General features: G+C 39.8%; 1 protein-coding gene across 1 annotated transcript in view; it reads right to left on the minus strand.

The window, feature by feature from the left end:
- Nucleotides 1–836: 836 nt before the first annotated feature.
- Nucleotides 837–25,888, minus strand: part of LOC126164544 (target of rapamycin complex subunit lst8) — a 51,537-nt gene continuing 26,485 nt past the window's right edge. The window contains exons 7-9 of the mRNA XM_049920248.1: nucleotides 20,119–20,228; nucleotides 2,444–2,562; nucleotides 837–1,142 (exon numbers count right to left, since the gene is read on the minus strand). Coding sequence (XP_049776205.1) covers nucleotides 2,476–2,562; nucleotides 20,119–20,228 — 197 coding nt within the window. The 3' untranslated portion in view covers nucleotides 837–1,142; nucleotides 2,444–2,475. The remainder of the gene's footprint in view (nucleotides 1,143–2,443; nucleotides 2,563–20,118; nucleotides 20,229–25,888) is intronic.

Genomic DNA, 25,888 nt, shown 5'->3' on the forward strand with positions numbered 1-25,888 from the left:
ACACCTACTGCCTTCCTCCGAGCTGCTAGCTACCCATCGCCAACCCCCCTCTTCTGAAAGATAGCAAGTTTTCATTCTCTTAAGTGTATGCCTATCAATGACCCAACAGTTCTGCATTCAATGAGTGGTCTTCTTTTCTCCTAAATTATTTAGATTCTGCCAGAGCTTTCCTTTCTGTATTTTCTGAAAAAGAGAACTATATTAACATCTAAAAGATATAGCCTAAGTGCAGAACTGTCACCTCCATTCAATAAATGGAAGTGTTATGCTGAAAATTAGTTGGTTGAATCAAGTAACTTAAGAAGAATTACTGAATTAAGTTGAGAAGTAAATAGCTGCATGGCACAATTTGACAAAAAAAGGATGGTATATGTGATACATTCAGAGGCAAAACCCAAAACCCTTGTCTTGTTCATCTGGTAGTTGAGGGAACTGTGTGGGGCAGAACTTGTAGAGGGACACAAGGATTGAATACAGTGAGCAAGATCAAATGAATGTAGGTTGAAGCAGTTATGCAGAGATGAAGAGGCTTGCAAAGGATACAAAAATATGAAGATTGGCATCCAACCAGTCTTTCGCCTGAAGATCACAATCACAACTACAATAAAAACATAGTCTTGCATTTGTAGGGTCCAAAATTTAACTCTGTGCAGCTGACATCTGGTGGGAAAAATGGAGTACTGGGAGGGATTGAATATTACTTGGTTCTCCACGGCTGCTCTGTTGCAGGGCCAGGCTTGTGGCACTGAAACATAATTGTGATCAACTTGGTGTTTTCTTATGAGTCACACAATTAACTTCATTGTATGCAAACTGCATTTACTTTACTGCAATAATTGATTATCAAATGCACTTTATTTATCATACAACAAGAGTAAGAAAACAAACAAAAAAGTGTGTAGAGAAATAATATATACAAGATTGATACAGAGCATAATTCACAGTCTCAACTTAACATTTGCAACTAGTAGACAGCAATCAGGTTTGCCTTGATGACGATACTCCATTTGCTGTAGCATGCTCTCAGACTATGTCACAAGAGGGTGTGTCATTTGGCTGGGAGCACCACAGACACCTTACAGAGATATCATCTTCATCCATAAAAACAGTGAAGAGTTCGGATTTCATGGCTGCATCAGAACCTGTTTGAAAAACACATGTATGATACATACTGAAATACTCTCGAAATAGGTGAGATTTGTATCTGGTTGTAATTATAACATACTATGAATTGCAAAAGTGACACAGACACAGGTTTGTTGAAAAATGTTGACAGATATATGATAGAAAACATACACTGATATGATAAAAGTCATGGGACAGTGATAAGCACATATATAGATGGCAGCAGTATCACGTACACAAGATATAAAGGGGCAGTGCATTGGTAGAGCTGTCATTTGTACTCAAGTGATTCATGTGAAATGGTTTCTGACATAATTATGGCTGCACGACATGAATCAACAAACTCTGAATGCACAATGGTAGTTGGAGCCAGAGGCATGAGACATTCCATTTTGGAAATTGTTAGTGAATTCAATATTCCAAGATCCACAGCATCAAGACTGCTAGAACGTCAAAATTCAGGCATTACCTCTCACCACGGACAATGCAGTGGCTGACAGCCTCGAGTTTACGACCGATAGCAGTGGCATTTATGTAGAGTTGTCGGTGTTAATAGACAAGCAACGTACAAAAAACACATCTGTTCTGGTATTGTGGTCAAATACAGTGTCAATGGGCTACGAAAGCAGACGAATGACGCGACTGCCTTTACTAACAGCACGACATCGCCTGCAGCACATCTCCTGGGCTCGTGACCCTAGATGACTGGAAAACTGTGAACTGGCCAGATGAAGACCAGTTTCAGTTGGCACGAGCTGATGGTAGAGTTCCAGTGTGGCACAGAGCCCACGACACCACGGGCCCAGGTTGTGAACAAGGCACCGTGCCAGCTGGTGGTGCCTCCCTAATGGTGTGGGCTGTGTTTACACGGAACGGATTGGATCTAGTGATCCAACTGAACCAGTTATTGACTGGAAATGGTTGTGTTTGGCAACTTGGGAGACTTTTTGCAGCCACTCAATGATGGAATTTTTATGGGTGACAAAGTGCCATGCCACAGGACCACAATTATTCGCGACTAGTTTGAAGAACATTATGGACAATTTGCTCAACAAGAATCCCATCGAACATTTACAGGACAAAACTAAGAAATCAGTTGGTGCACAAAATCCTACACCGACAACACTCTCGCAATTATGGACAGCTATAGAGGCCACATGGCTCAGTATTCTGCAGTGGGACTTCTAACGACTTGTTGAGTTCATGCTGCGTATAGTTGCTGCACTATGCTGGGCCAAAGAGGTCCAACACAATATTATGAGGTATCCCATGACTTCTGTCACCTCAGTGTAAACCGATCAACAAAAACTCAACTCACAAAATTTCAAGCTCCAGTCTTCTTTCAGGAATCTAGGAAGAATCCAGTGGATGCTTACATGCTGATCCTAAAGAGCTATGTAAGCCATCGTTCTTTGCCTGGTCCTTCTGCTGGTTGAACTAAGGGGAGAAAAAAAAAAATAATAACAGTAATATTTCATACACTGAAAGTACTCACTGATATGGATTTTACAGAGATTGCAACTCATCTTTTTTTTTCTTTTAGTAGCACGAATGTTTTATATATCTTATCACTAAAATTATCTGTTGCCTGTTCTTTCAAGTTTCTCAGCAAGTTCTTATTTTAACTTACCCATAATTCTTCCATTTCAACTCTTCCGTTGCTTGTGTATGAAAAATTGCCTCAAAACACTGCTGATTAAGACACACGCCTCCCATTTATTTCTAATCTGAAAACCCTCCTACTTTTGGCTTCACCTTAATGCCTTCTCTTTTTAAACTACTACAGTTCCTTCCGTTCCCCTTGACAAACGCTAAAAATGACAGAAACTTTATCAAACTCAGATCTCCAATATTGGTTTCTGAGCAACCTGTCCAACAAAAATGTCTCTTCATCCTCTGAAAATGCCTGCTTTTTAGTACACCATGTAGCAGTGTACACAAACACATTCTTCAGCCATCAGGTCTATATGAAAGTAATAGATTTCAATTAAAGCTCTGCACTGTAGCACACTCATTGCCAAGCCGGATCAGAAAAATATCTACTGACCTGCTTCTCATCTCTGTGTATCTCTTTTTTTCTGCAACAATCTGACTGCTATATATTTCACTTGGCACTAATGTTAGTACCACCAAAATGACAGCAATAACAACAACAACAACAACAACAACAACAACTATTCTACTCTGATTACTATCCAAGCCACTAGTTTCATTAAGCAATTCTACCAAGAACCCCCCCCCCCCACCCCCATGAACCATGGACCTTACCGTTGGTGGGGAAGCTTGCGTGCCTCAACGATACGGATAGCCGTACCGTAGGTGCAACCACAACGGAGGGGTATCTGTTGAGAGGCCAGACAAATGTGTGGTTCCTGAAGAAGGGCAGCAGCCTTTTCAGTAGTTGCAGGGGCAACAGTCTGGATGATTGACTGATCTGGCCTTGTAACACTAACCAAAATGGCCTTGCTGTTCTGGTACTGTGAACGGCTAAAAGCAAGGGGAAACTAGAGCCGTAATTTTTCCCGAGGGCATGGAGCTTTACTGTATGATTAAATGATGATGGCATCCTCTTGGGTAAAATATTCCGGAGGTGAAATAGTCCCCCATTCGGATCTCTGGGTGGGGACTACTCAAGAGGACGTCGTTATCAGGAGAAAGAAAACTGGCGTTCTACGGATCGGAGCGTGGAATGTCAGATCACTTAATCGGGCAGGTAGGTTAGAAAATTTAAAAAGGGAAATGGATAGGTTAAAGTTACATATAGTGGGAATTAGTGAAGTTCGGTGGCAGGAGGAAAAAGACTTTTGGTCAGGTGAATACAGGGTTATAAATACAAAATCAAATAGAGGTATTGCAGGAGTAGGTTTAATAATGAATAAAAAAATAGGTGTACGGGTAAGCTACTACAAACAGCATAGTGAACGCATTATTGTGGCCAAGATAGACACGAAGCCCACGCCTACTACAGTAGTACAAGTTTATATGCCAACTAAGAAATTGATGAAATGAATGATGAGATAAAAGAAATTATTCAGATAGTGAAGGGAGACGAAAATTTAATAGTCATGGGTGACTGGAAATCGTCAGTAGGAAAAGGGAGAGAAGGAAACATAGTAGGTGAATATGGATTGGGGGTAAGAAATGAAAGAGGAAGCCGCCTGGTAGAATTTTGCAGAGAGCATAACTTAATCATAGCTAATACTTGGTTTAAGAATCATCAAAGAAGGTTGTATACATGGAAGAACCCTGGAGATACTTAAAGGTATCAGATAGGTTATATAATGGTAAGACAGAGATTTAGGAACCAGGTTTTAAATTGTAAGACATTTCCAGGGGCAGATGTGGACTCTGACCACAATCTATTGGTTATGAACTGTAGATTAAAACTGAAGAAACTGCAAAAAGGTGGGAATATAAGGAGATGGGACCTGGATAAACTGAAAGATCCAGAGATTGTACAGAGTTTCAGGGAGAGCATAACAGAACAATTGACAGGAATGGGGGAAAGAAATACAGTAGAAGAAGAGTGGGTAGCTTTGAGGGATGAAATAGTGAAGGCAGCAGAGGATCAAATAGGTAAAAAGATGAAGGAGGGCTAGTAGAAACCCTTGGGTAACAGAAGAAATATTGAATTTAATTGATGAAAGGAGAAAATACAAAAATGCAGTAAATGAAGCAGACAAAAAGGAATACAAAAATGATATCGACTGGAAGTGCAAAATGGCTAAGCAGGGATGGCTAGAGGACAAATGTAAGGATGTAGAGGCTTATCTCACTAGGGGTAAGATAGATACAGCCTACGGGAAAATTAAAGAGACCTTTGCAGAAAAGAGTGCCACTTGTATGAATATCAAGAGCTCAGATGGAAACCCAGTTCTAAGCAAAGAAGGGAAAGCAGAAAGGTGGATGGAATATATAGAGGGCCTATACAAGGGCGATGTACTTGAGGACAATATTATGGAAATGAAAGAGGATGTAGATGAAGATGAAATGGGAGATACGATACTGTGTGAAGAGTTTGACAGAGCACTGAAAGACCTGAGTCGAAATAAGGCCCCAGGGTAGACAACATTCCATTAGAACTACTGACAACCTTGGGAGAGCCAGTCCTGACAAAACTGTACCATCTGGTGAGCAAGATGTATGAGACAGGCGAAATACCCTCAGACTTCAAGAAGAATATAATAATCCCAATCCCAAAGAAAGCAGGTGTTGACAGATGTGAAAATTACCGAACTATCAGTTTACTAAGTCACAGCTGCAAAATACTAACGCGAATTCTTTACAGACGAATGGAAAAACTGATAGAAGCCGACCTCGGGGAAGATCAGTTTGAATTCCGTAGAAATGTTGGAACACGTGAGGCAATACTGACCCTACGACTTATCTTAGAAGAAAGATTAAGGAAAGGCAAACCTACGTTTCTAGCATTTGTAGACTTAGAGAAAGCTTTTGACAATGTTGATTGGAATACTCTCTTTCAAATTCTGAAGGTGGCAGGGATAAAATACAGAGAGCGAAAGGCTATTTGCAATTTGTTCAGAAAGCAGATGGCAGTTATAAGAGTCGAGGGGTATGAAAGAGAAGCTGTGGTTGGGAAGGGAGTGAGACAGGGTTGTAGCCTATCCCCGATGTTATTCAATCTGTATATTGAGCAAGCAATAAAGGAAGGAAAAGAAAAGTTTGTAGTAGGTATTAAAATCCATGGAGAAGAAATAAAAACTTTGAGGTTCGCTGATGACATAGTAATTCCGTCAGAGACAGCAAAGGACTTGGAAGAGCAGTTGAACGGAATGAAGAGTGTCTTGAAAGGAGGGTACAAGATGAACATCAACAGAAGTAAAATGAGGATAATGGAATGTAGTTGAATTAAGTCGGGTGATGCTGAGGGAATTAGATTAGGAAATGAGACACTTAAAATAGTAAAGGAGTTTTGCTATTTGGGGAGCAAAATAACTTATGATGGTCAAAGTAGAGAGGATATAAAATGTAGACTGGCAATGGCAAGGAAAGTGTTTCTTAAGAAGAGAAATTTGTTAACATCGAGTATCGATTTATGTGTCAGGAAGTCATTTCTCAAAGTATTTGTATGGAGTGTAGCCATGTATGGAAGTGAAACGTGGACGATAAATAGCTTAGACAAGAAGAGAATAGAAGCTTTCGAAATGTGGTGCTACAGAAGAGTGCTGAAGATTAGATGGGTAGATCACATTACTAATGAGGAAGTATTGAATAGAATTGGGGAGAAGAGAAGTTTGTGGCACAACTTGACTAGAAGAAGGGATCGGTTGGTAGGACATGTTCTGAGACATCGAGGGATCACCAATTTAGTATTGGAGGGCAGCGTGGAGGGTAAAAATCGTAGAGGGAGACCAAGAGATGAATACACTAAACAGATTCAGAAAGATGTAGGTTGCAGTAGGTACTGGGAGATGAAGAAGCTTGCACAGGATAGAGTAGCATGGAGAGCTGCATCAAACCAATCTCAGGACTGAAGACCACAACAACAACAACACCGAGAAATTTAATAAATGTAGAGTGACTTGTATTGTCTACATCACTGGTGAGCAGCTAGTGGTCTGCGGGCTGGATCTGATCCACAATTGGTTGCAATGTGTCCTGTGGACAAAATTCATGGAAGAGACAGTAAGGCACCACAGAATTTTGCAATGGAAGTTTTAAAGACAGATATTGTCAAGTGTCGTAAGTAAAGGAACAATGTTCATTATTCGTAAATAAATGTAAACATCTGAAGATGTGGTGAACATAAAATGAATGTAGATACTCCCCAAAAAAACATTTTTGCAACATAATTTGCCAGCATGGCTTTTTGGGAAAGAGGTGCCATTCATATTGGTGTGTTTTCCCCATCAACATTAACATCTGGAATGCTACAGTTTTGACTTTATGTGCTAGGAGCACTGATGTCATGTCATATGACAAAGCGGCCAGAGAGCTTAAGAAAACTATGTGAATGGGGCCCGCAGGTCACCAAAGGCTGCCCATGTCTCATCTACATCAAGAGTACAATAAAGATTATTCTCTGTTCTCTTACATGTGAACCATTTCAAAGCTCAAATTTAAATATTCGAGCTTGCATTTCTTCTTTTATTTGTTCTCTTCTTTTTCTTGTGGCACTTCAGTATTTTAACCAGGATTAGTTAGTAAAAAACTACAGAAAACTGTTTTGAAATTGCAAAACTGGTACTTTTCTTCTAAACTGATAAGAATGAAGAGAAGGGATGTCTAGAGCTTGACGTCTTATAGTACAGATAACATAGAGAGAGAGAGAGAGAGAGAGAGAGAGAGAGAGAGAGAGAGAGAGAGAGAGAGAGAGAATCACTAACTCAGATGCATAAAGATGGTGGAAAAGAAGTGGCCATGTCCTGTTAAGGAACCATACTGTCATTTGCCTCAAATGATTTAAGGAATTACCTAAGACCTATACCATGTTGGCTAGGTAAGGATGTCAACCACACTCTCTGAAAACCCAAGTCCAGCATCTTCCACTTCACATGGGTTAAATTACCTGGAGAAATGTGAAACAGCTTGTCAAGATAATGACAGATGTCAGTCCCTTATTTGCTGAAGACTGTATGCTGTTGACCAATGTACTTGCCTTGTTTCCTCATTGGTGTCACTGTAAAAAGAGGTTTAAAACTTTGGAGACCAAGTCCAAGCATAGCTCGGGCCACAACCTGTTGCTAAAAAGACCACACTCAGGTATAGGTTGGGTCACGATGTCCATGACTTGCAGCCCACCTATTGCTCAAAAACTGGATTCATTTTATATGAGAAGAATTAAGGAACATCTTGAGACTTGACACTTGATTGATGCTGCCGTCTCTTATCCATTTCTAGAATTATTTCAAAAGAAACATTAGCAAACATAACAGCTGCTACCGTGAATGGCTGAGCCAATAGGATCACACTGACTTAATTTTATGCACCTACTCATTAAGTTAAGCAGTTTTCTGTAATTCTGCTACAGTTACATCACATCTGTTGAATGACCAAGAAATTCTGGAAGCTCAAGAGGAAGAAATTGCTTTTTCTTGGGAAGATTATTGTGTTTTCTGTCATTGTTATTTTAAAATTTGTTATCTTTCTAAGATCTATAAAAAATATGAAAAATAAATGTTGAAGCTTGGTCCTGTTTTGTATATATTACTCTAGAAGATACATAACTTACATATGTGCAAGTAGCACCTTATGTAACACCTTAGATGGCCAATTTCCAGGCCCAATATTCTTCTAAGTACCTGTCTCCAAAGTGTTAACCATTCTCCTATTTCCATTTACAGTTAACGTGTCACTACCACAAACATAATTAAAGGGAGCAGCATTCAAGGTGCAGGTTGGTTTGAAAGTGTCACAGGGTTTTACTAGGTGCATATTGATCTGTCTGATCTGAGAACTAGTTTCGCAAGCCAGTTAGTTATGAAACTACAGTTAAGATGAAATACAGGTCATGTTGTAACCCCATATTTTTCACTTACTTACAGCACTACCAGATATGAAGATCACTTCAAGTGACAAGTAATATTTGATGTCTGATTAAGGACCAAACCTCAACCAAAAATCTGTGTTTGGTACTCACCTGCAGAGTTGTCCAAAATGACACAACACATGGACCAGTACAATGAAATGTTTGGTGAAAGCAAATAAGGACAGCGGAACCATCTCCTTACCAAGCACCAACAAACTGGTAAACAACTCCTGATGTTTAAACATTCACTAGCATTCATTACATGACAATGCTTTGTTGAGCATAAAACACAAAGGAAAAGGTCTGAAGAAATGTTTCTCTGAGCAGTTTTGTATGTGTCTTATCCTGCTGAAATGAAATGAATAGAGATGGGGATAAAATCAGAGAAGAAACACAGACATGAACTGGCATCACTGACTACAGCCTGAGATGTTGCAAGGTAATGAGTACAAGGTGACTAATGAAAATCCTACACTCTGCCTGACAAAAAAAGTAAAGCAATCAAAGTCACACTTGGATATCAATGTAAATTTGTACACATATGTACTATTGGTGAATATGTAAATGATTAGAGTTTCCACTCTCTATAACAGCTAGAACAGCAGCCACCAGAGCGCATTAGTTCTTTAGTTCACATTTTGTGTTGTTCCCAGACCTGGTAGGGTCTACAAAGAACACGAACAGTGTCCAGTGATGAATGATCACTGGACAAGACACAAGAGTTGCTGCATACTCACATGAGGCAGTGTTATTAGTACCTGATAGAGCTTGAAAGAGGAATTACTGCAGTGCCCAGGATGACCATCACTGGTGTGTGTGGCAGTGACCTGGAGACAAAGCCTATTCATTCAATGCTTTGGAGAGGCAGAGCAACATTACTCCTGCCATCATGGTATGGGTAACTATCGGGTAGGGCTTCATGTCATTACTAGTAGTAATTGAGGGAAATCTGATGACACAACGATATATCATGGAATTCTTGGCCCCTCATGTGTTACCTCTCACGGGACAATACTGTGCGGACAGTTTTCGACACGACAATGCTTATCAACAAGAGGCATGTGTCTCTATGAACTGTCTGCAAAATATTGAAGTACTCTTGTGGCCAGCATGATCCCAGGGCCAGCTTGCCTCAGGAGATGATAAAATCACTTTATGACACCTTTTCCAGCCAAATCAGTGCATGAATCAAGGCCAGGACTGCTCATAAACTAATGGCCAGTTTGCTGTAGCGTATTTATGTGCAACTGTTCATTAACTTTGAACTCTGTTCTCAGGCTGTGATAAGGTATGCCAACATGGATCAACTCAGAGGCAGTGGATCAGCAGTCACTACAAAAATGTTCTTTCTTTCTCCCAGAAAATGTTGTGTAGAAGGTCTGACCCAAAAGAACAATACTGATTCTAGAAATCTTTATAATTTCAAAATATGTTGAATTAGTGATGTTCACCTTTAAAGTAGGAGTGACCCGAGTTTACAGAACTGCGTTGTTCCTTCCACTCCTCACATTATTTCTGAATGTTATCTTCTGTGAAGATATGCAGGAGCTCTGTCATCGGTGTCCTCCATGCAGCAACATGACAGTAGTAAGCTAACCATCCACTATCACTCAGATGAATGATTTTAATGAAACTTGCCACAGTGTACAGACACAATTGAATGTTTAAAGCAGGAAAATTTGTCATTCCATCACAAAGTCACTAATGTGAGCACCCAAGTTATTTTTCTCTTTTTGCATAAAGGTAATATTTCTCACTCTTCTTTTTCTTTTTTAAAAATTTTGATTTATTTTCTTAGCCTAGATGGATTACACAATTCAGTACTGCTTTAATTTACATGCTGTAGAGATTATACACACATGTTCAACTTTGCAATTGATTCTGTAAATATGAGTATGCAGTTGAGGTGGGTAACTTTCTAGTCCATTATATCACTGGGCATGTAATTATTTTCAGACACTGATTTTTTTCACTGAGTATATGATTAGTGTTACATTCTCAGCACAACACTGAAATAAATTCTATTACTTCTTCCATTTAGCACACTGCACCAGTGAGTCTGGAGGTGGATGTGCAGTACAAGTATGATAATCTTCCACATTCGAGCAATGGGAAGAAAAATCTGCTACAAGTTCGAGATTATGATAAAGGATGTTCACAAAATGTTACTTAGTGTTTAATTGTAACTGTTACATTGTCACTTCAAGAATTTTAGATACATGTTGATAGGCAAAACACAGTCAAAAATAAAATTCTGCTGCATGATAACAAGAATTTTTGAAGTATGTTGTGGTTTTAAAATTTGCAATTATAGAATGAAAATAAACAGTGTTTGAAGAAATTAGACATACAGTGCAGGAAAAGTGAAAAACACAGTGTTTGAAGAAATTAGACATACAGTGCAGGAAAAGTGAAAAACTAATGTTGTAATATCAAAATTTAATACAATGTGGCTACCGTGCACTAAAGAATACATCAATCAAGTCATTCTTCATACCACAGTAAGAAACTATAAGTGAATTTTGCATTAAAAAATCACACTCACCTATTTACTTTTCTAAGAAAAAAATCTACTAAGAGCCCAAGTACCTGATAATATTCAGTGGGTCAGGTCATGAAGTGTCTGATTAAAGAACCGTTCCAGTGCTTGGTTAGAATACCATATGGAAACAGTTAACAGAATTCCTTTGCAACCAACATTATCCCAAACATAAATAAACATCTTATTACTATTAATAATACTCATATTATTACCATCACCTCTACACAGAAGAAGTGCCATATTGTTTCACACACTGTCTTATTTCACTGGTAAGAAACTTTCTTCATTATTTTTGTTCTACAATTTCTAATCTTTACATTTTTAATTTGCCTCTTGAATCAATATTTTATCAAGCATTAATATGCACTTTCTTAGTTTGCTATGTTCTTTACTGTTATTATTACAATCCGTGAAACAAACTGTTTTCAGCAACAACATATCATGATACCATTAAACACATTATGGTGAACTTAACATTTGCAAAAATGCAGGGTGTATAAAAAAGAATCATCTGATTAAAAAAAAAATCTTAATTGATATGTTGAGATATGTGAGTGAAAAACTTACTGTTGGAAAGAGCAAACTCTCAAGTTTTGCATGGTTCCAATTAGGTAGCAGCAGTGTGTGCATTTTGTATCTATGTTTTGTGCAATGCAGGTCAGTAATAACTGTTCAGCATGACTTTTGTACTAGGTACGGTTTGGATCCTCCTACAGCACAGAGAATTAGATGATAGCATGAACAATTCTGAGAAACAGATTGTTAATGTAAAGGCAAATCACTGGGCCATCCCCAAGTGTCTGACACAGCTATTGAACGCATCTGCCATACTTTCTCAATGACTCCACAGAAATCTGTTCACCATGCAGCTCGATAGCTCAACATGCCCCCAATGTCTGTCTGGCATGCATTGTGTCAACATTTACACATGTAACTACACAAAATTCAGCTACTGCAAGCTCTTCATGAAGGTGACAAACAACAATGTGTGGAGTTCTGCAATTTTGTTCTTGGCAAGATGGAGGATGACAGTTTTCTTTCATGCTTAGTGTTTAGTGACGAGGCAACATTCCATTTAAATGGAAAGGTGAACCGTCGTAATGTGATAACATGGGGTACAGAACAACCACATAACTTCTACAACATGAGAGCGGCCCTCCAAAATTTAATGTGTTTTGTGCAGTTTGATAGGAAAAAGTGTATGGCCCATTTTTCTTTGCCGAGAACACTGTTACAGGAAGCACATATCTCAATATACTTTAGAACTTTCTTTTCCTACAGTTGGAGACAGATTCGAATGACTTCATTTACCAACAGGATGAGGCCCACCACACTGGCATTTGGAAGTGTGGGAATTTTTAAATCAAAGGATTACTGAATGATGAATTGGTCATACTGAAACAAATGGTTCAGCCTTACATTACTGAACACCAAGGTCACCGGATTAGTTTATGTGCCTCCTTTCCCAAAAACAATGAATTAGCTGAGACCTTGCATAATAGCAGCTGCAGAAGCTGTAGCTCAAGACATGCTCGTTGCAGTGAGGGAACAATCTGAATACTGCATTGACATATGCCATGTGTCTCAAGGGGGGCACGCTGAACACCTATGAAAAGGTATGAAAAAACAACATTTTGAGTTTCCCGTTCATCAAAAAACAAAATTCATTGTAAGTGTTTATTAGTTTCAGAAATAAATACATGCCAATATGGATGATTCTTTTTGATACACCCTGTATAATCTCCTTTTTCCTTATGTCGCTCTCTTTTGTTTCTCCTCTCATGCCACAACAGGAATTGAAATTATTTCCTGCCCTTTTTTTTGTCTCACTTGTTGCTCATTGCACTAAACAACACACAATGCAAATACCGTACTGTCAGCCATTGAAGATAAATATAAAAATCAGGTATACGGCACAGCTGCCTGTGACCTAAAGGCTTGTTTGAATACTACAGTGCTTTGTCAAACATGGTCCTCTCAGAGATGGAATGCCGTTACTTTCATCAGACTGAACTAACTCTCCCAGCCAATTATTGGAGGACATACAGTATAATATAGACACTGAAAGTTGGCATTTGCGTTTTTTCACATGTGCAGCTCGAAATACACTCCTGGAAATTGAAATAAGAACACCGTGAATTCATTGTCCCAGGAAGGGGAAACTTTATTGACACATTCCTGGGGTCAGATACATCACATGATCACACTGACAGAACCACAGGCACATAGACACAGGCAACAGAGCATGCACAATGTCGGCACTAGTACAGTGTATATCCACATTTCGCAGCAATGCAGGCTGCTATTCTCCCATGGAGACGATCGTAGAGATGCTGGATGTAGTCCTGTGGAACGGCTTGCCATGCCATTTCCACCTGGCGCCTCAGTTGGACCAGCGTTCGTGCTGGACGTGCAGACCGCGTGAGACGACGCTTCATCCAGTCCCAAACATGCTCAATGGGGGACAGATCCGGAGATCTTGCTGGCCAGGGTAGTTGACTTACACCTTCTAGAGCACGTTGGGTGGCACGGGATACATGCGGACGTGCATTGTCCTGTTGGAACAGCAAGTTCCCTTGCCGGTCTAGGAATGGTAGAACAATGGGTTCGATGACGGTTTGGATGTACCGTGCACTATTCAGTGTCCCCTCGACGACCACCAGTGGTGTACGGCCAGTGTAGGAGATCGCTCCCCACACCATGATGCCGGGTGTTGGCCCTGTGTGCCTCGGTCGTATGCAGTCCTGATTGTGGCGCTCACCTGCACGGCGCCAAACACGCATACGACCATCATTGGCACCAAGGCAGAAGCGACTCTCATCGCTGAGGACGACACGTCTCCATTCGTCCCTCCATTCACGCCTGTCGCGACACCACTGGAGGCGGGCTGCACGATGTTGGGGCGTGAGCGGAAGACGGCCTAACGGTGTGTGGGACCGTAGCCCAGCTTCATGGAGACGGTTGCGAATGGTCCTCGCCGATACCCCAGGAGCAACAGTGTCCCTAATTTGCTGGGAAGTGGCGGTGCGGTCCCCTACGGCACTGCGTAGGATCCTACGGTCTTGGCGTGCATCCGTGCGTCGCTGCGGTCCGGTCCCAGGTCGACGGGCACGTGCACCTTCCGCCGACCACTGGCGACAACATCGATGTACTGTGGAGACCTCACGCCCCACGTGTTGAGCAATTCGGCGGTACGTCCACCCGGCCTCCCGCATGCCCACTATACGCCCTCACTCAAAGTCCGTCAACTGCACATACGGTTCACGTCCACGCTGTTGCGGCATGCTACCAGTGTTAAAGACTGCGATGGAGCTCCGTATGCCACGGCAAACTGGCTGACACTGACGGCGGCGGTGCACAAATGCTGCGCAGCTAGCGCCATTCGACGGCCAACACCGCGGTTCCTGGTATGTCCGCTGTGCCGTGCGTGTGATCATTGCTTGTACAGCCCTCTCGCAGTGTCCGGAGCAAGTATGGTGGGTCTGACACACCGGTGTCAATGTGTTCTTTTTTCCATTTCCAGGAGTGTACATTTGACAAGAATTTCTAAAAGTTTAAGCATACAATATACCTCATTACTAACAGCTTAATTTAATAACTATTCTATCAAACAATCATTTCTGAAAAAAACCTAAATAATTAACAAAGTCTGCCATCAGACACAAATAATTTATTTGATTCAAATGCATAACATTCTGTAATATATAAAATATTTCACTAAATTTCCTGGCCTTGTTATAAAGTTAGGCAGGGAGTTCTACTAACTAGTTATGGATTGGAAGACTCAAGTGATTAGGGCAGGGAGTATGGACAGCAAATTGTGTGAAATTGGTCTAAATGTCTTGTCTGAAAATTACGTTGAGTGATTTATCAAAGTACTCACTTGTGAAGGTAACGTCTTATGTTTTGCTGGGGACAAACAGCTGACTCAGTCAGCATAAGGAACTGGGAATCAGTGATTGTATGAGTGTTACACTGAATAGAACTGTAACAAGGAATACACAGAAAGGTAGGAAGACATTTCTGCTTAGTGAGAGTGACACAAAAACAGACTTCATATTACCTGAGAGGTCAATATGGAAATTCATCTCCCGCACTAATAAAATTGAGCATCAACAGACAAAGTCCAAGAGCAGTGTACAATACACTTTAGGCAGGTGTGTGTCAAGTACAGTTGTGGGGGGTGGGACAGACCTGCCATGTTTTGACAGCTGTGGTAGGAATGTGCTACGAAAGCAAAGAGAGCTTCACTGCAAAATTTAAATGTAGCCAAAGCCTCAACAAAAAATTGAATGAAGCCAAAATTAGTGTAAGGAGACTGTAAAGCATTCAATGAATTCAAACGTAAAATTCTGACTACCAACTTGACATGTTGCAGTAAGAAGTTTTGGCCTTCTGTTAATCGGTAGATGCATCAAAGCCATATGTTCAGACACTCCGTGATTGTAATGGCTTCAAAACAGAGGATGACACATGTAAGGCCAAAATATTAAATGTCTTTTTTCAGAACTGTTTCACTGAGGAAGACTACACTGTAGTCTCTCCTTTAAACTGTCACACGAGCACCAAAATGACATCAAAATAAGTGGGCATGGGATAGGAAAGCCAATAAAATTTCTAAACAGAGGAAAGGCCACGGGACCTGATATGATACTGATGTAATTATACACAGAACAGATGAAACAACTCGCTCCTCTTCTAGCAATAGTGTACCATAGATTGCTAGAGGAGCAAATGGTTCCTAATGATTAAAAAAAAAAAAAAAAAAGAAACCCACAGTTAATTCCCATTTTCAAAACAGGTTGTCAAACAGATGTGCAAAACTCTGACGTTGGTCTTTTGTAGAATTTTGGAATAAGTTTTATGCTAAAATATTATGAGATTTCTGGAGACTGAAAAACTTCTCTGTAGCAATCAACATGGTTTCCACAAACAACAATCATATGAAACCCAGCCTGTGCTGTTCTTCCACGAGATCCAGAAAGCATTGGATACTGGCATCCAGGTTATTGCTGTGTTTCTTGACTTCATGAAGGAGTTAGAAACATTTCTGCACTGCCGCCTACTGAACAAAATATGAGTGTACAGAATATCAGAAGAGCTGTGTGCCTTGGTTTAAGAGTTTGTAGCAAATAGAACACAATACATTAAGTTTCAATGGAGAGAAATTTTCCCACAGAAATAATCTCCAGCATACCCAAGGGAGTGTTGTAGGATCCTTACTTACCACAATATATATAAATGACATAGAGGATAATATTGGAAGTTCCACTTGGCTTTTCACAAATGATGCTGTTGTACACAGAGAAGTTGCAATGATAGAGAACTGTAGCAAAACACAGGAGGACCTGCAGATGACTCTCAACACAAATTACTGAGAGGTATTGGACATAAATATGCAGAAAGACCCATTATTTTAAGGTTACTGGTTTGCAGAGCAATCCCTGGAAGCGACTGGATTGCAGAGCAATCTCTGGAAGCAGTTACAACCATAAAATATGCAGGAGTATGCAAGTGGGGCAATTTAAAATGGAATTACCTCATAAATCTACTTGCAGATAAGGCAGATGTCAGACAGAATCCTCAGGAAATTTAGTCCAGCCACAAAGGAGATAGCTTACAAAACCCTAGTTTCAGCAACACTTGAATACTTCTCAGCAGTCTGGGATATGTGCCAGATAGGATTGATAGGAGAAACAGAAGATCCACATGTGTTTTGTTACGGGTTTATATAGTAAGCACAAAAGTGTCATGGAAGCATTTAAGCAATTCCAGGGGCAGATGCTACAAAAAATGCATTCTGCACAAGAGTCCACCAATATACTGCTTTCTCCTATGTGTATCTTGTGAAAGGGGCATGACTGTAAAGTTACAGAGCTTTGAGCCCACACAAAGGCTTACCAACAATCTTTCTTCTCATGAACCATTCATAACAGGGACAGGGAAGGGGGAAAGTGACGGTGGTACACCAAGTACCCTCCATCACACACCGTAACGTGCCCTGTAGATCATAGATGTAGATGTAAGACGACCAATGACCCTGAAATTTAGGGCAAATAAAACAATTATGAACTCACAGTACTTTCCTACACATTGTGAAGGTGGTATAATGTAGCCTCCAATTGGCTGGTGAACCACCACACTGAGCTGCATGCAGAAAACATATACCAGGTCTGTCTTAGAGTACCTCACATACCTAAATTTTATTAGACATAAGTATTACCCAATCGTCCACACAATCACAAAAGGAAAAAATTTCAATACCATCTTTTCCACAAGTGGGATGCAGTGTGAAAGATTACACATCTTATTGAAAATCAAAAATACAAATGAAAATTATAAAATTTGTGGAAAAGACAGCAATAGAATGTGAAAAATGGTGAAACATATGAAACAAGGAAGGAAACCCAGCTGAAGAAATCATGGATTACTTCTATTCCACATCATGTATTACTTGTGACCAGGTGGTCTAATCTGCTCAGATGGCATTCCAGTAAGATAATTTAGAGATACATGCCAAATACAATAACTGGAATGTATTAATCAGCTACTTCAACAGGGCCAAGGCTTCCTAAACTCATGTCCTGAAATGAGATCCATTCTGTCTGAAATTTTGCCCACCACACCCAGAACAGCTTTTCATCGTCCTCCCAATCTCTGCAATATTCTTGTCAGACCCTATGCTCTTTCTGCATCCAGCTCCTACCCTATGGCTCCCACTCATGTGACCGTGCCTGCTCCAAGATTTGTCCTGTGCACCCTCCTACCACCACCTCAGCAGCCTTGTAACTGCAAAACATATACTATCTAAGGAAGAGCCACCTGTGGAATGACAAATATAATATACCATCAAATTATCAGTTAGAATGAATGGGATATGCAGAGGATGTATACTAGGAATACCCAATATCCTGAAACTTCCTGGCAGATCAAAACTGTGTGCCAGACCGAGACTCGAACTCGGGACCTTTGCCTTTCGCTGGCAAGTGCTCTACCAAATGAGCTACCCAAGCACGACTCACGCCCTGTCCTTACAGCTTTACTTCTACCAGTATCTAGTCTCCTACCTTCCAAACTTTACAGAAACCCTCCTGCGAAACTTGCAGAACTAGCACTCCTGAAAGAAAGGATATTGTGGAGACATGGCTTAGCTGCAGCCTGGGGGATGTTTCCAGAATGAGATTTTCACTCTGCAGCGGAGTGTGCGCTAATATGAAACTTCCTGGCAGATTAAAACTGTGTGCCGGACCGAGACTTGAACTCGGGACCTTTGCTCGCACTTGGCAGGAGCCACTGGCTCTGAAAGCTTGCCCGTCTGTCTGTGTCTGTGTGTGTGTTTTCTGCCACCTAATAAATAGATTTTTTATCTATCCAATTAAATTATTTTGCCAAAACTGATTGTTTTTGTTGTTAAATATAACAATAAATAACATGCTTGTGAACTGTTAATATATTTGACACTCAGCCAAGTTTGCAGTAAAATACCAAATCAAGGTAGATCTTTTACATACAGAAAAGAGTTTGATTCCCATGTGTTGGGCATAGACCCCAGGAGAATCATGAGCTTATACTTTATGGTTGCCTCCTTAATTAGTGCTGACTGCTGACAGGGAAAACCTAGATTTGATTTTGATTGACCTCAATACGTTCTCCTGCATTGAAAGCGTCTGGACTGGAATTCCGCTTAGCCTTGTGAGATCTAATGGCTGGCTGCTTAAGGAAATAAGAAGTGAAAGTGACACGAAAGCCATGAAAGTGGCATAAGAGTGAAGAGCTTTCTTAGGATGGAAACAGCAACACAACACTTGATTCATTTATGGCTGAAAATTTTCAGATATGACACTAAAAGACCTTTAACCATGTCTGGCTAAGCATTTGACAATACACACTTGCTGGCATAATATGTTAAAATTAGTGAAATTTTTGTGGCACAATGAGTGAACCAAGGGAATTAACAGAGTATGATAAAAGAACCAGAAGTTTCAGCATTCAATCAGAGTGATAACACACAAGTAGGACATTCCTTGCATAGTACTAACAATGTTGTTATCATGTGGAAATATCTGTCGAGGACTAAACACTCTCATCACTCTGGTAGACCTGAGAAATTAACTGATGTATTTGTTAGGCATTCTCTTCAACTACTCTGAGCATTTATGTTGCAGCTGGGATACAGAAGTCAGTGATAGAATTATCAACTGACAAATTCACTTTTTACATTTGTGATAAGGCCCAAAAGCCACTAGTCAAGTGAAACAGTGTGTGACACTGTTTAGAGTCGCTCAAGCAGTGACTATTGCATATATATTGGTTGCACCTTTTATTTACATGTTTCGTGCTTTTAGAAGGAATATCAAAGGGTCTCTGGAAGATTTACTTGGTATAAGAACTTCTGGAATAACTGAATTGTTTTTAACATGGGGAGGGGGGGCTTTAAAAGTAATTTACAAGATGTTATAGTAACTAAACATTCCTAATAGAAAAGTCATAATTTCCAGCAAGTCCATTCCAATTTCTTCCAACAAATAGCCAAAAGGTAGACACAGAAAAGAACACACACACACACACACACACACACACACACACACACATAAAACATAAAATATTTCATTATATGGGAATAAAGATAACATTACATTTTTTCAAACATATATAATTATTCTACAAACAATATTTACAAACCTTTTCAATGTATACCCACAAGCACTGTTTCCCTACACATTAAGAAATAATGATTTGTAAACTGAATAGAAATTTTTAATATACACCATCACAACATATAAATAATACTGAATTCAGACTAGTACAGTACTAAAATAAAAGTATCTTACCATAATCTATGGCAGTAGCCACCAGATAATCTTCTTTATCAAATACAAGAAAATTCCAAAATTAAAAGCACAAAAAGAGACATAGTAATTTGTTGAATGTGAAATCAAATACAAAGGAATTAATCCCTTACTATATAATCACGGAATGCCAAAGCTGTAATTGCCTTTTGATGACCTGAGTAGACCTTCTCAAGATTTCCCGTTAGAACATTCCATAAACGGGCAACACCATCTGATGATGCTGAAAAACAATTACAAGAGGGAACATCACAAATGGGCCTGCAGCCAATACCATTCTATATGACAGATAAGATATAAAATCTTGCTGAGAAATTTATACATTCTATACTGTTTTTGACAAGTGACTATATTTATTAATGTACTTTGAATTCAAGATGACAACTTTTATATGTTGCTAGTGGAAGATTCAACAAGGAGGGGATGAAAGGTGTTGTATCTGTTAATGTTCTGGAGTTAAAATAGTACACTACTGTTCCATCTTGAATGATCAATCAAGCCAGGATTGACCTCTGATCACTGTTCAAATGCTCAGACAACCAGGGTCAAGTAAAATCAGGGGTTACTTTCTTTTCACTGTCAAATGTTAGGCCTAAAAAAAGGGGTTGGGAGTAGCACTCTATTGCTGATGGGATTTTGCTTTTTTACAGGAATTGTACGACGGTTGGAACTTTAATAGTGGCAACTATTTATTTAGTGACTTTCAAAGTAGTCACCAGTATTGTGTATAAAACATTGCCAGCGATGTGGAAGTCGTAGGATACTCTTAGCAGTGTCAGTTGTGTTGGCAGTTCGAGTGGCGCGGTCTATTGCCCGACGAATTTGTAGCAGTTCTTAAGCGAATGCCATGAAGTGTTTACTTCAGTTTAGAAATTGAGTTGAACTAACGAGGGCTTAAGCCTGGGGAGTGCAGTAGGTGGTATAGCACTTAGCAGCCCCATCAGTCAAACAAATCAGTAACAGCTTGCACTCTATGTGCTTGTGCATTGTCCTGCAAAATGATGGTCAGGTCCTGCAGAAAGTGTCATCACCTCAGTCTCTAAGTGGTGGTAGGTTGTGTTCCAAAAATGAACAGGATAGAAACAGAAGTGTGGGTTAGACAAGAGTTCATTATGCAGTAATGATGACCACTGACGAATTTCACCGGTTGGTGGTACTTCAGGAACACTTCATTTGGTAACATTGAATGTATTAGGGATTTCTGTTAATAATTCATAATATAATCTATCAAACAAAATGTATAGGGAAACAGAAATAAACACTTACTACACTCTTACACACACCAAGAGTTTCATATACAGTATTCCTACACAACATGATAGGAAGCATTTGTAAATGATTTTGAGAGAGAGCAGATAGATGAGTAGGTAGGTAGGTAAGTAGATAGATAGATAGAGAGAGAGAGAGAGAGAGAGAGAGAGAGAGAGAGAGAGAGCAAGGATGGTTCCTCTAGCTATCTTTTTTCTCATGTCTGCATGAGAAATAAAATGCAACAGCAACTCCAAAAATCTCACTCGTACACACAAATGCATGGGCACATATATCAACTGCACAATTCTTCACTGCTCATAGATTATGTATGGACACTTTTACCTGACCGTCTTAAGTGTGGGGTGTTTTGATGTATAGTTGCGTAAGATACTGGTAAAGGATGGCCCTGAACTACAACATTTACAAAACTGCGAACCTCAGCAAACAACTGCACTGTAGCCATTAGCAAATCCTTTGTTTCTTCTGCTTTGCTTTGTGATGTACTTGCTCTTTTTTTCATTTTCTTATTTTGAAATGTCTGCAGAGACCAATGCTGGTCTGTTACAGGGTTAGAATAAAACTCTTGCAACACCAGTTCAGATTTCCATATGACCATTATGTCAGTTTTGCCTTCACGAGACAGGAGCACAGCCCTGTGAGAGGAAAGTGGGACTCGCTTCCCTTTCCCCCCCTCCGACAGCACTAAGTGCCTTTAATATGAGAAATAATAGTGTGTACATGAATTGTTCAAAGTTCTAATGTGGATTTTGGGAAACAAATTTAATCAAATTATCAGCATTCACCAAAAGTAGCAACACCATGAGTTTGGGAAGACAGGTTCAAACTAATTAGTATCAATGGTATTGGAGAGCCCTTCACTGTTCCTTCTTGTTAGCAAAAAGATCTATCACTGCTGAATTGAAATTTTCAACTTTATACACACATGACTTTTCACAGGGCACTAAGGAATTCTTCTTTCATAGGATTTCATAGAAATATTTTAATTCTCTTGAGCATTGAAAAGTTCCGCCCAGTTTCTGATGTTGAGAAAGGTACCGTGATTAGCAGTTTCAAAACTTTAACAGTATCTACGAAAGTATCACAAAGCTCACCCTCTAGAGTCAGTGAAGGATATGGAATGGCACTAGAAATTCAGGAATATTGAAGACCTATGAAAAGGTTTCCCGAGGGCATGCAGCTTTACTGTATGGTTAAATGATGATGGCATTCTCTTGGGTAAAATATTCCGGAGGTAAAATAGTCCCCCATTCGGATCTCCGGGCGGGGACTACTCAAGAGTACGTCGTTATCAGGAGAAAGAAAACTAGTGTTCCACGGATTGGAGCGTGGAATGTCAGATCCCTTAATCCGGCAGGTAGGTTAGAAAATTTAAAAAGGGAAATGGATAGATTAAAGTTAGATATAGTGGGAATTATTGAAGTTCAGTGGCAGGAGGAAAAAGACTTTTGGTCAGGTGAATACAGGGTTATAAATACAAAATCAAATAGGGGTAATGCAGGAGTAGGTTTAATAATGAATCAAGATAGACATGAAGCCCATGCCTACTACAGTAGTACAAGTTTATATGCCAATTAGCTCTGCAGATGATGAAGAAATTGATGAAATGTATGATGAGGTTGTATACATGGAAGAATTCTGGAGATACTAGAAGGTATCGGATAGGTTATATAATGGTAAGACAGAGATTTAGGAACCAGGTTTTAAATTGTAAGACATTTCCAGGGGCAGACGTGGACTCTGACCACAATCTATTGGTTATGAATTGTTGATTAAAACTGAAGAAACTACAAAAAGGTGGGAATATAGGGAGATGGGACCTGGATAAACTGACTAAACCAGAGGTTGTACAGAGTTTCAGGGAGAGCATAAGGGAACAATTGACAGGAATGGGGGAAAGAAATACTGTAGAAGAAGAATGGGTAGCTCGGAGGGATGAAGTAGTGAAGGCAGCAGAGGATCAAATAGGTAAAAAGACGAGGGAGGGCTAGTAGAAACCCTTGGGTAACAGAAGAAATATTGAATTTAATTGATGAAAGGAGAAAATATAAAAATGCAGTAAATGAAGCAGACAGAAAGGAATACAAACGTGTCAAAAATGAGATTGACAGGAAGTGCAAAATGGCTAAGCAGGGATGGCCAGACGACAAAATGTAAGGATGTAGAGGCTTATATCACTAGGGGTAAGATAGATACCATCTACAGGAAAATTAAAGAGACCTTTGGAGATAAGAGAACCACTTGCATGAACATCAAGAGCTCAGATGGAAACCCAGTTCTAAGCAAAGAAGGGAAAGCAGAAAGGTGGAAGGAGTATATAGAGGGTCTATACAAGGGTGATGTACTTGAGAACAATATTATGGAAATGGAAGAGGATGCAGATGAAGATGAAATGAGAGATACGATACTGCGTGAAGAGTTTCACAGAGCACTGAAAGACCTGAGTCGAAACAAGGCCCCAGGAGTAGACAACATTCCATTAGAACTATTGATGGCCTTGGGGAAGTCAGTCCTGACAAAACTGTGGTGAGCAAGATGTATGAGACAGGCAAAATACCCTCAGACTTCAAGAAGAATATTATAATTTCAATCTCAAAGAAAATTGGGGTTGACAGATGTGAAAATTGCCGAACTATCAGTTTAATAAGTCACAGCTGCAAAATACTAATGCGAATTCTTTAAAGACGAATGGAAAAACTGGTAGAAGCCGACCTCGGGGAAGATCAGTTTGGATTCTGTAGAAACATTGGAACACGTGAAGCAATACTCACCTTACGATTTATCTTAAAAGAAAGATTAAGGAAAGGCAAACCTACATTTCTAGCATTTGTAGATTTAGAGAAAGCTTTTGACAATGTTGACTGGAATACTGTCTTTCAAATTCTAAAGGTGGCAGGGGTAAAATACAGGGAGCGAAAGGCTATTTACAATTTGTACAGAAACCAGATGGCAGTTATAAGAGTCGAGGGACATGAAAGGGAAGCAGTGGTTGGGAAGGGAGTGAGACAGGGTTGTAGCCTCTCCCCGATATTATTCAATCTGTATATTGAGCAAGCAGTAAAGGAAACAAAAGAAAAATTCAGAGTAGGTATTAAAATCCATGGAGAAAAAATAAAACTTTGAGGTTCACCGATGACATTATAATTCTGTCAGAGACAGCAAAGGACATGGAAGAACAGTTGAACGGAATGGACAGTGTCTTGAAAGGAGGATATAAGATGAACATAAACAAAAGCAAAACGAGGATAATGGAATATAGTCTAATTAAGTCGGGTGATGCTGAGGGAATTAGATTAGGAAATGAGATGCTTAAAGTAGTAAATGAGTTTTGCTATTTGTTGAGCAAAATAACTAATGATGGTAGAACTAGTGAGAATATAAAATGTAGACTGGCAATGGCAGGGAAGCGTTTCTGAAGAAGAGAAATTTGTTAACATCAAGTATAGATTTAAGTGTTAGGAAGTCGTTTCTGAAAGTATTTGTGTAGCCATTTATGGAAGTGAAACATGGATGATAAACAGTTTGGACAAGAAGAGAATAGAAGCTTTCGAAATGTGGTGCTACAGAAGAATGCTGAAGATTAGAGGGGTAGATCACATTACTAATGAGGAGGTATTGAATAGAATTGGGGAGGAGTTTGTGGCACAACTTGGCAAGAAGAAGGGGCCGGTTGGTAGGACATGTTCTGAGGCATCAAGGGATCACCAATTTAGTATTGGAGGGCAGCTGGAGGGTAAAAATCATAGAGGGAGACCAAGAGATGAATACACTAAGCAGATTCAGAAGGATGTAGGTTGCAGTAAGTACTGGGAGATGAAGAAGCTTGCACAGGTTAGAGTAGCATGGAGAGCTGCATCAAACCAGTCTCAGGACTGAAGACCACAACAACAACAACAACAATGAAAAGGTATGAAAAAAAAAAAACTCCGAGTTTCCCGTTCATAAAATAACAAAATGCATTGTATATCTTTATTAGTTTCAGAAACACAGACGTGTCAAATCAGATGATTCTTTTCAATACACCCTGTACTGTAACAGAGGATTAAAGAAAGTTTCAGCCCCCAATGTATTCTACCATTGTCACTAGGAGGCAAATCCTGCCTCTGTAGGTTTGGCACTTTACTGGCCTCTGATGGGAGGAATGTAAAGCTCTGGGTCAGAGCAAAGCAGCCTCTATCCATGGCATAAGAAGTGTGTAGAAACCAACAGCCTAGCCTTTTACTCAGTGCTTCTGAGCGCAGATGGTCTAAATATGGCGTTGGCTCCAAGCTTCAGAAAACTACACACTCGGAAACAATGTTTTATGCACAATTCATACAGATTTCTGTTTCTTTCTTTTCCATACATGTGGTGCTATAGCACAGCAGCACTATCCCAGAAGCTGCCCTGACATGCAGCGATGAAGATTTTTGATCATTTGCCATACACAATAAAATGTCTGACAGGTAGCACAAGTCCTACATCTGACCTAAAATCATTTCCCCTGGACAACTTCTTCTATTCTATGGATGAATATCAATTTAAAAAGTGGTAGCTTGTAAAAAAGAAAGAAGGTAATTACATTTTAAGTGTGGTGGCATGAACAGAACTAAATATAATGTCTTCATTAATGTT

The sequence above is a fragment of the Schistocerca cancellata genome, chromosome 1 (assembly GCF_023864275.1).
Source record: "Schistocerca cancellata isolate TAMUIC-IGC-003103 chromosome 1, iqSchCanc2.1, whole genome shotgun sequence".
Classification (NCBI taxonomy): Eukaryota; Metazoa; Arthropoda; class Insecta; order Orthoptera; family Acrididae; genus Schistocerca; species Schistocerca cancellata.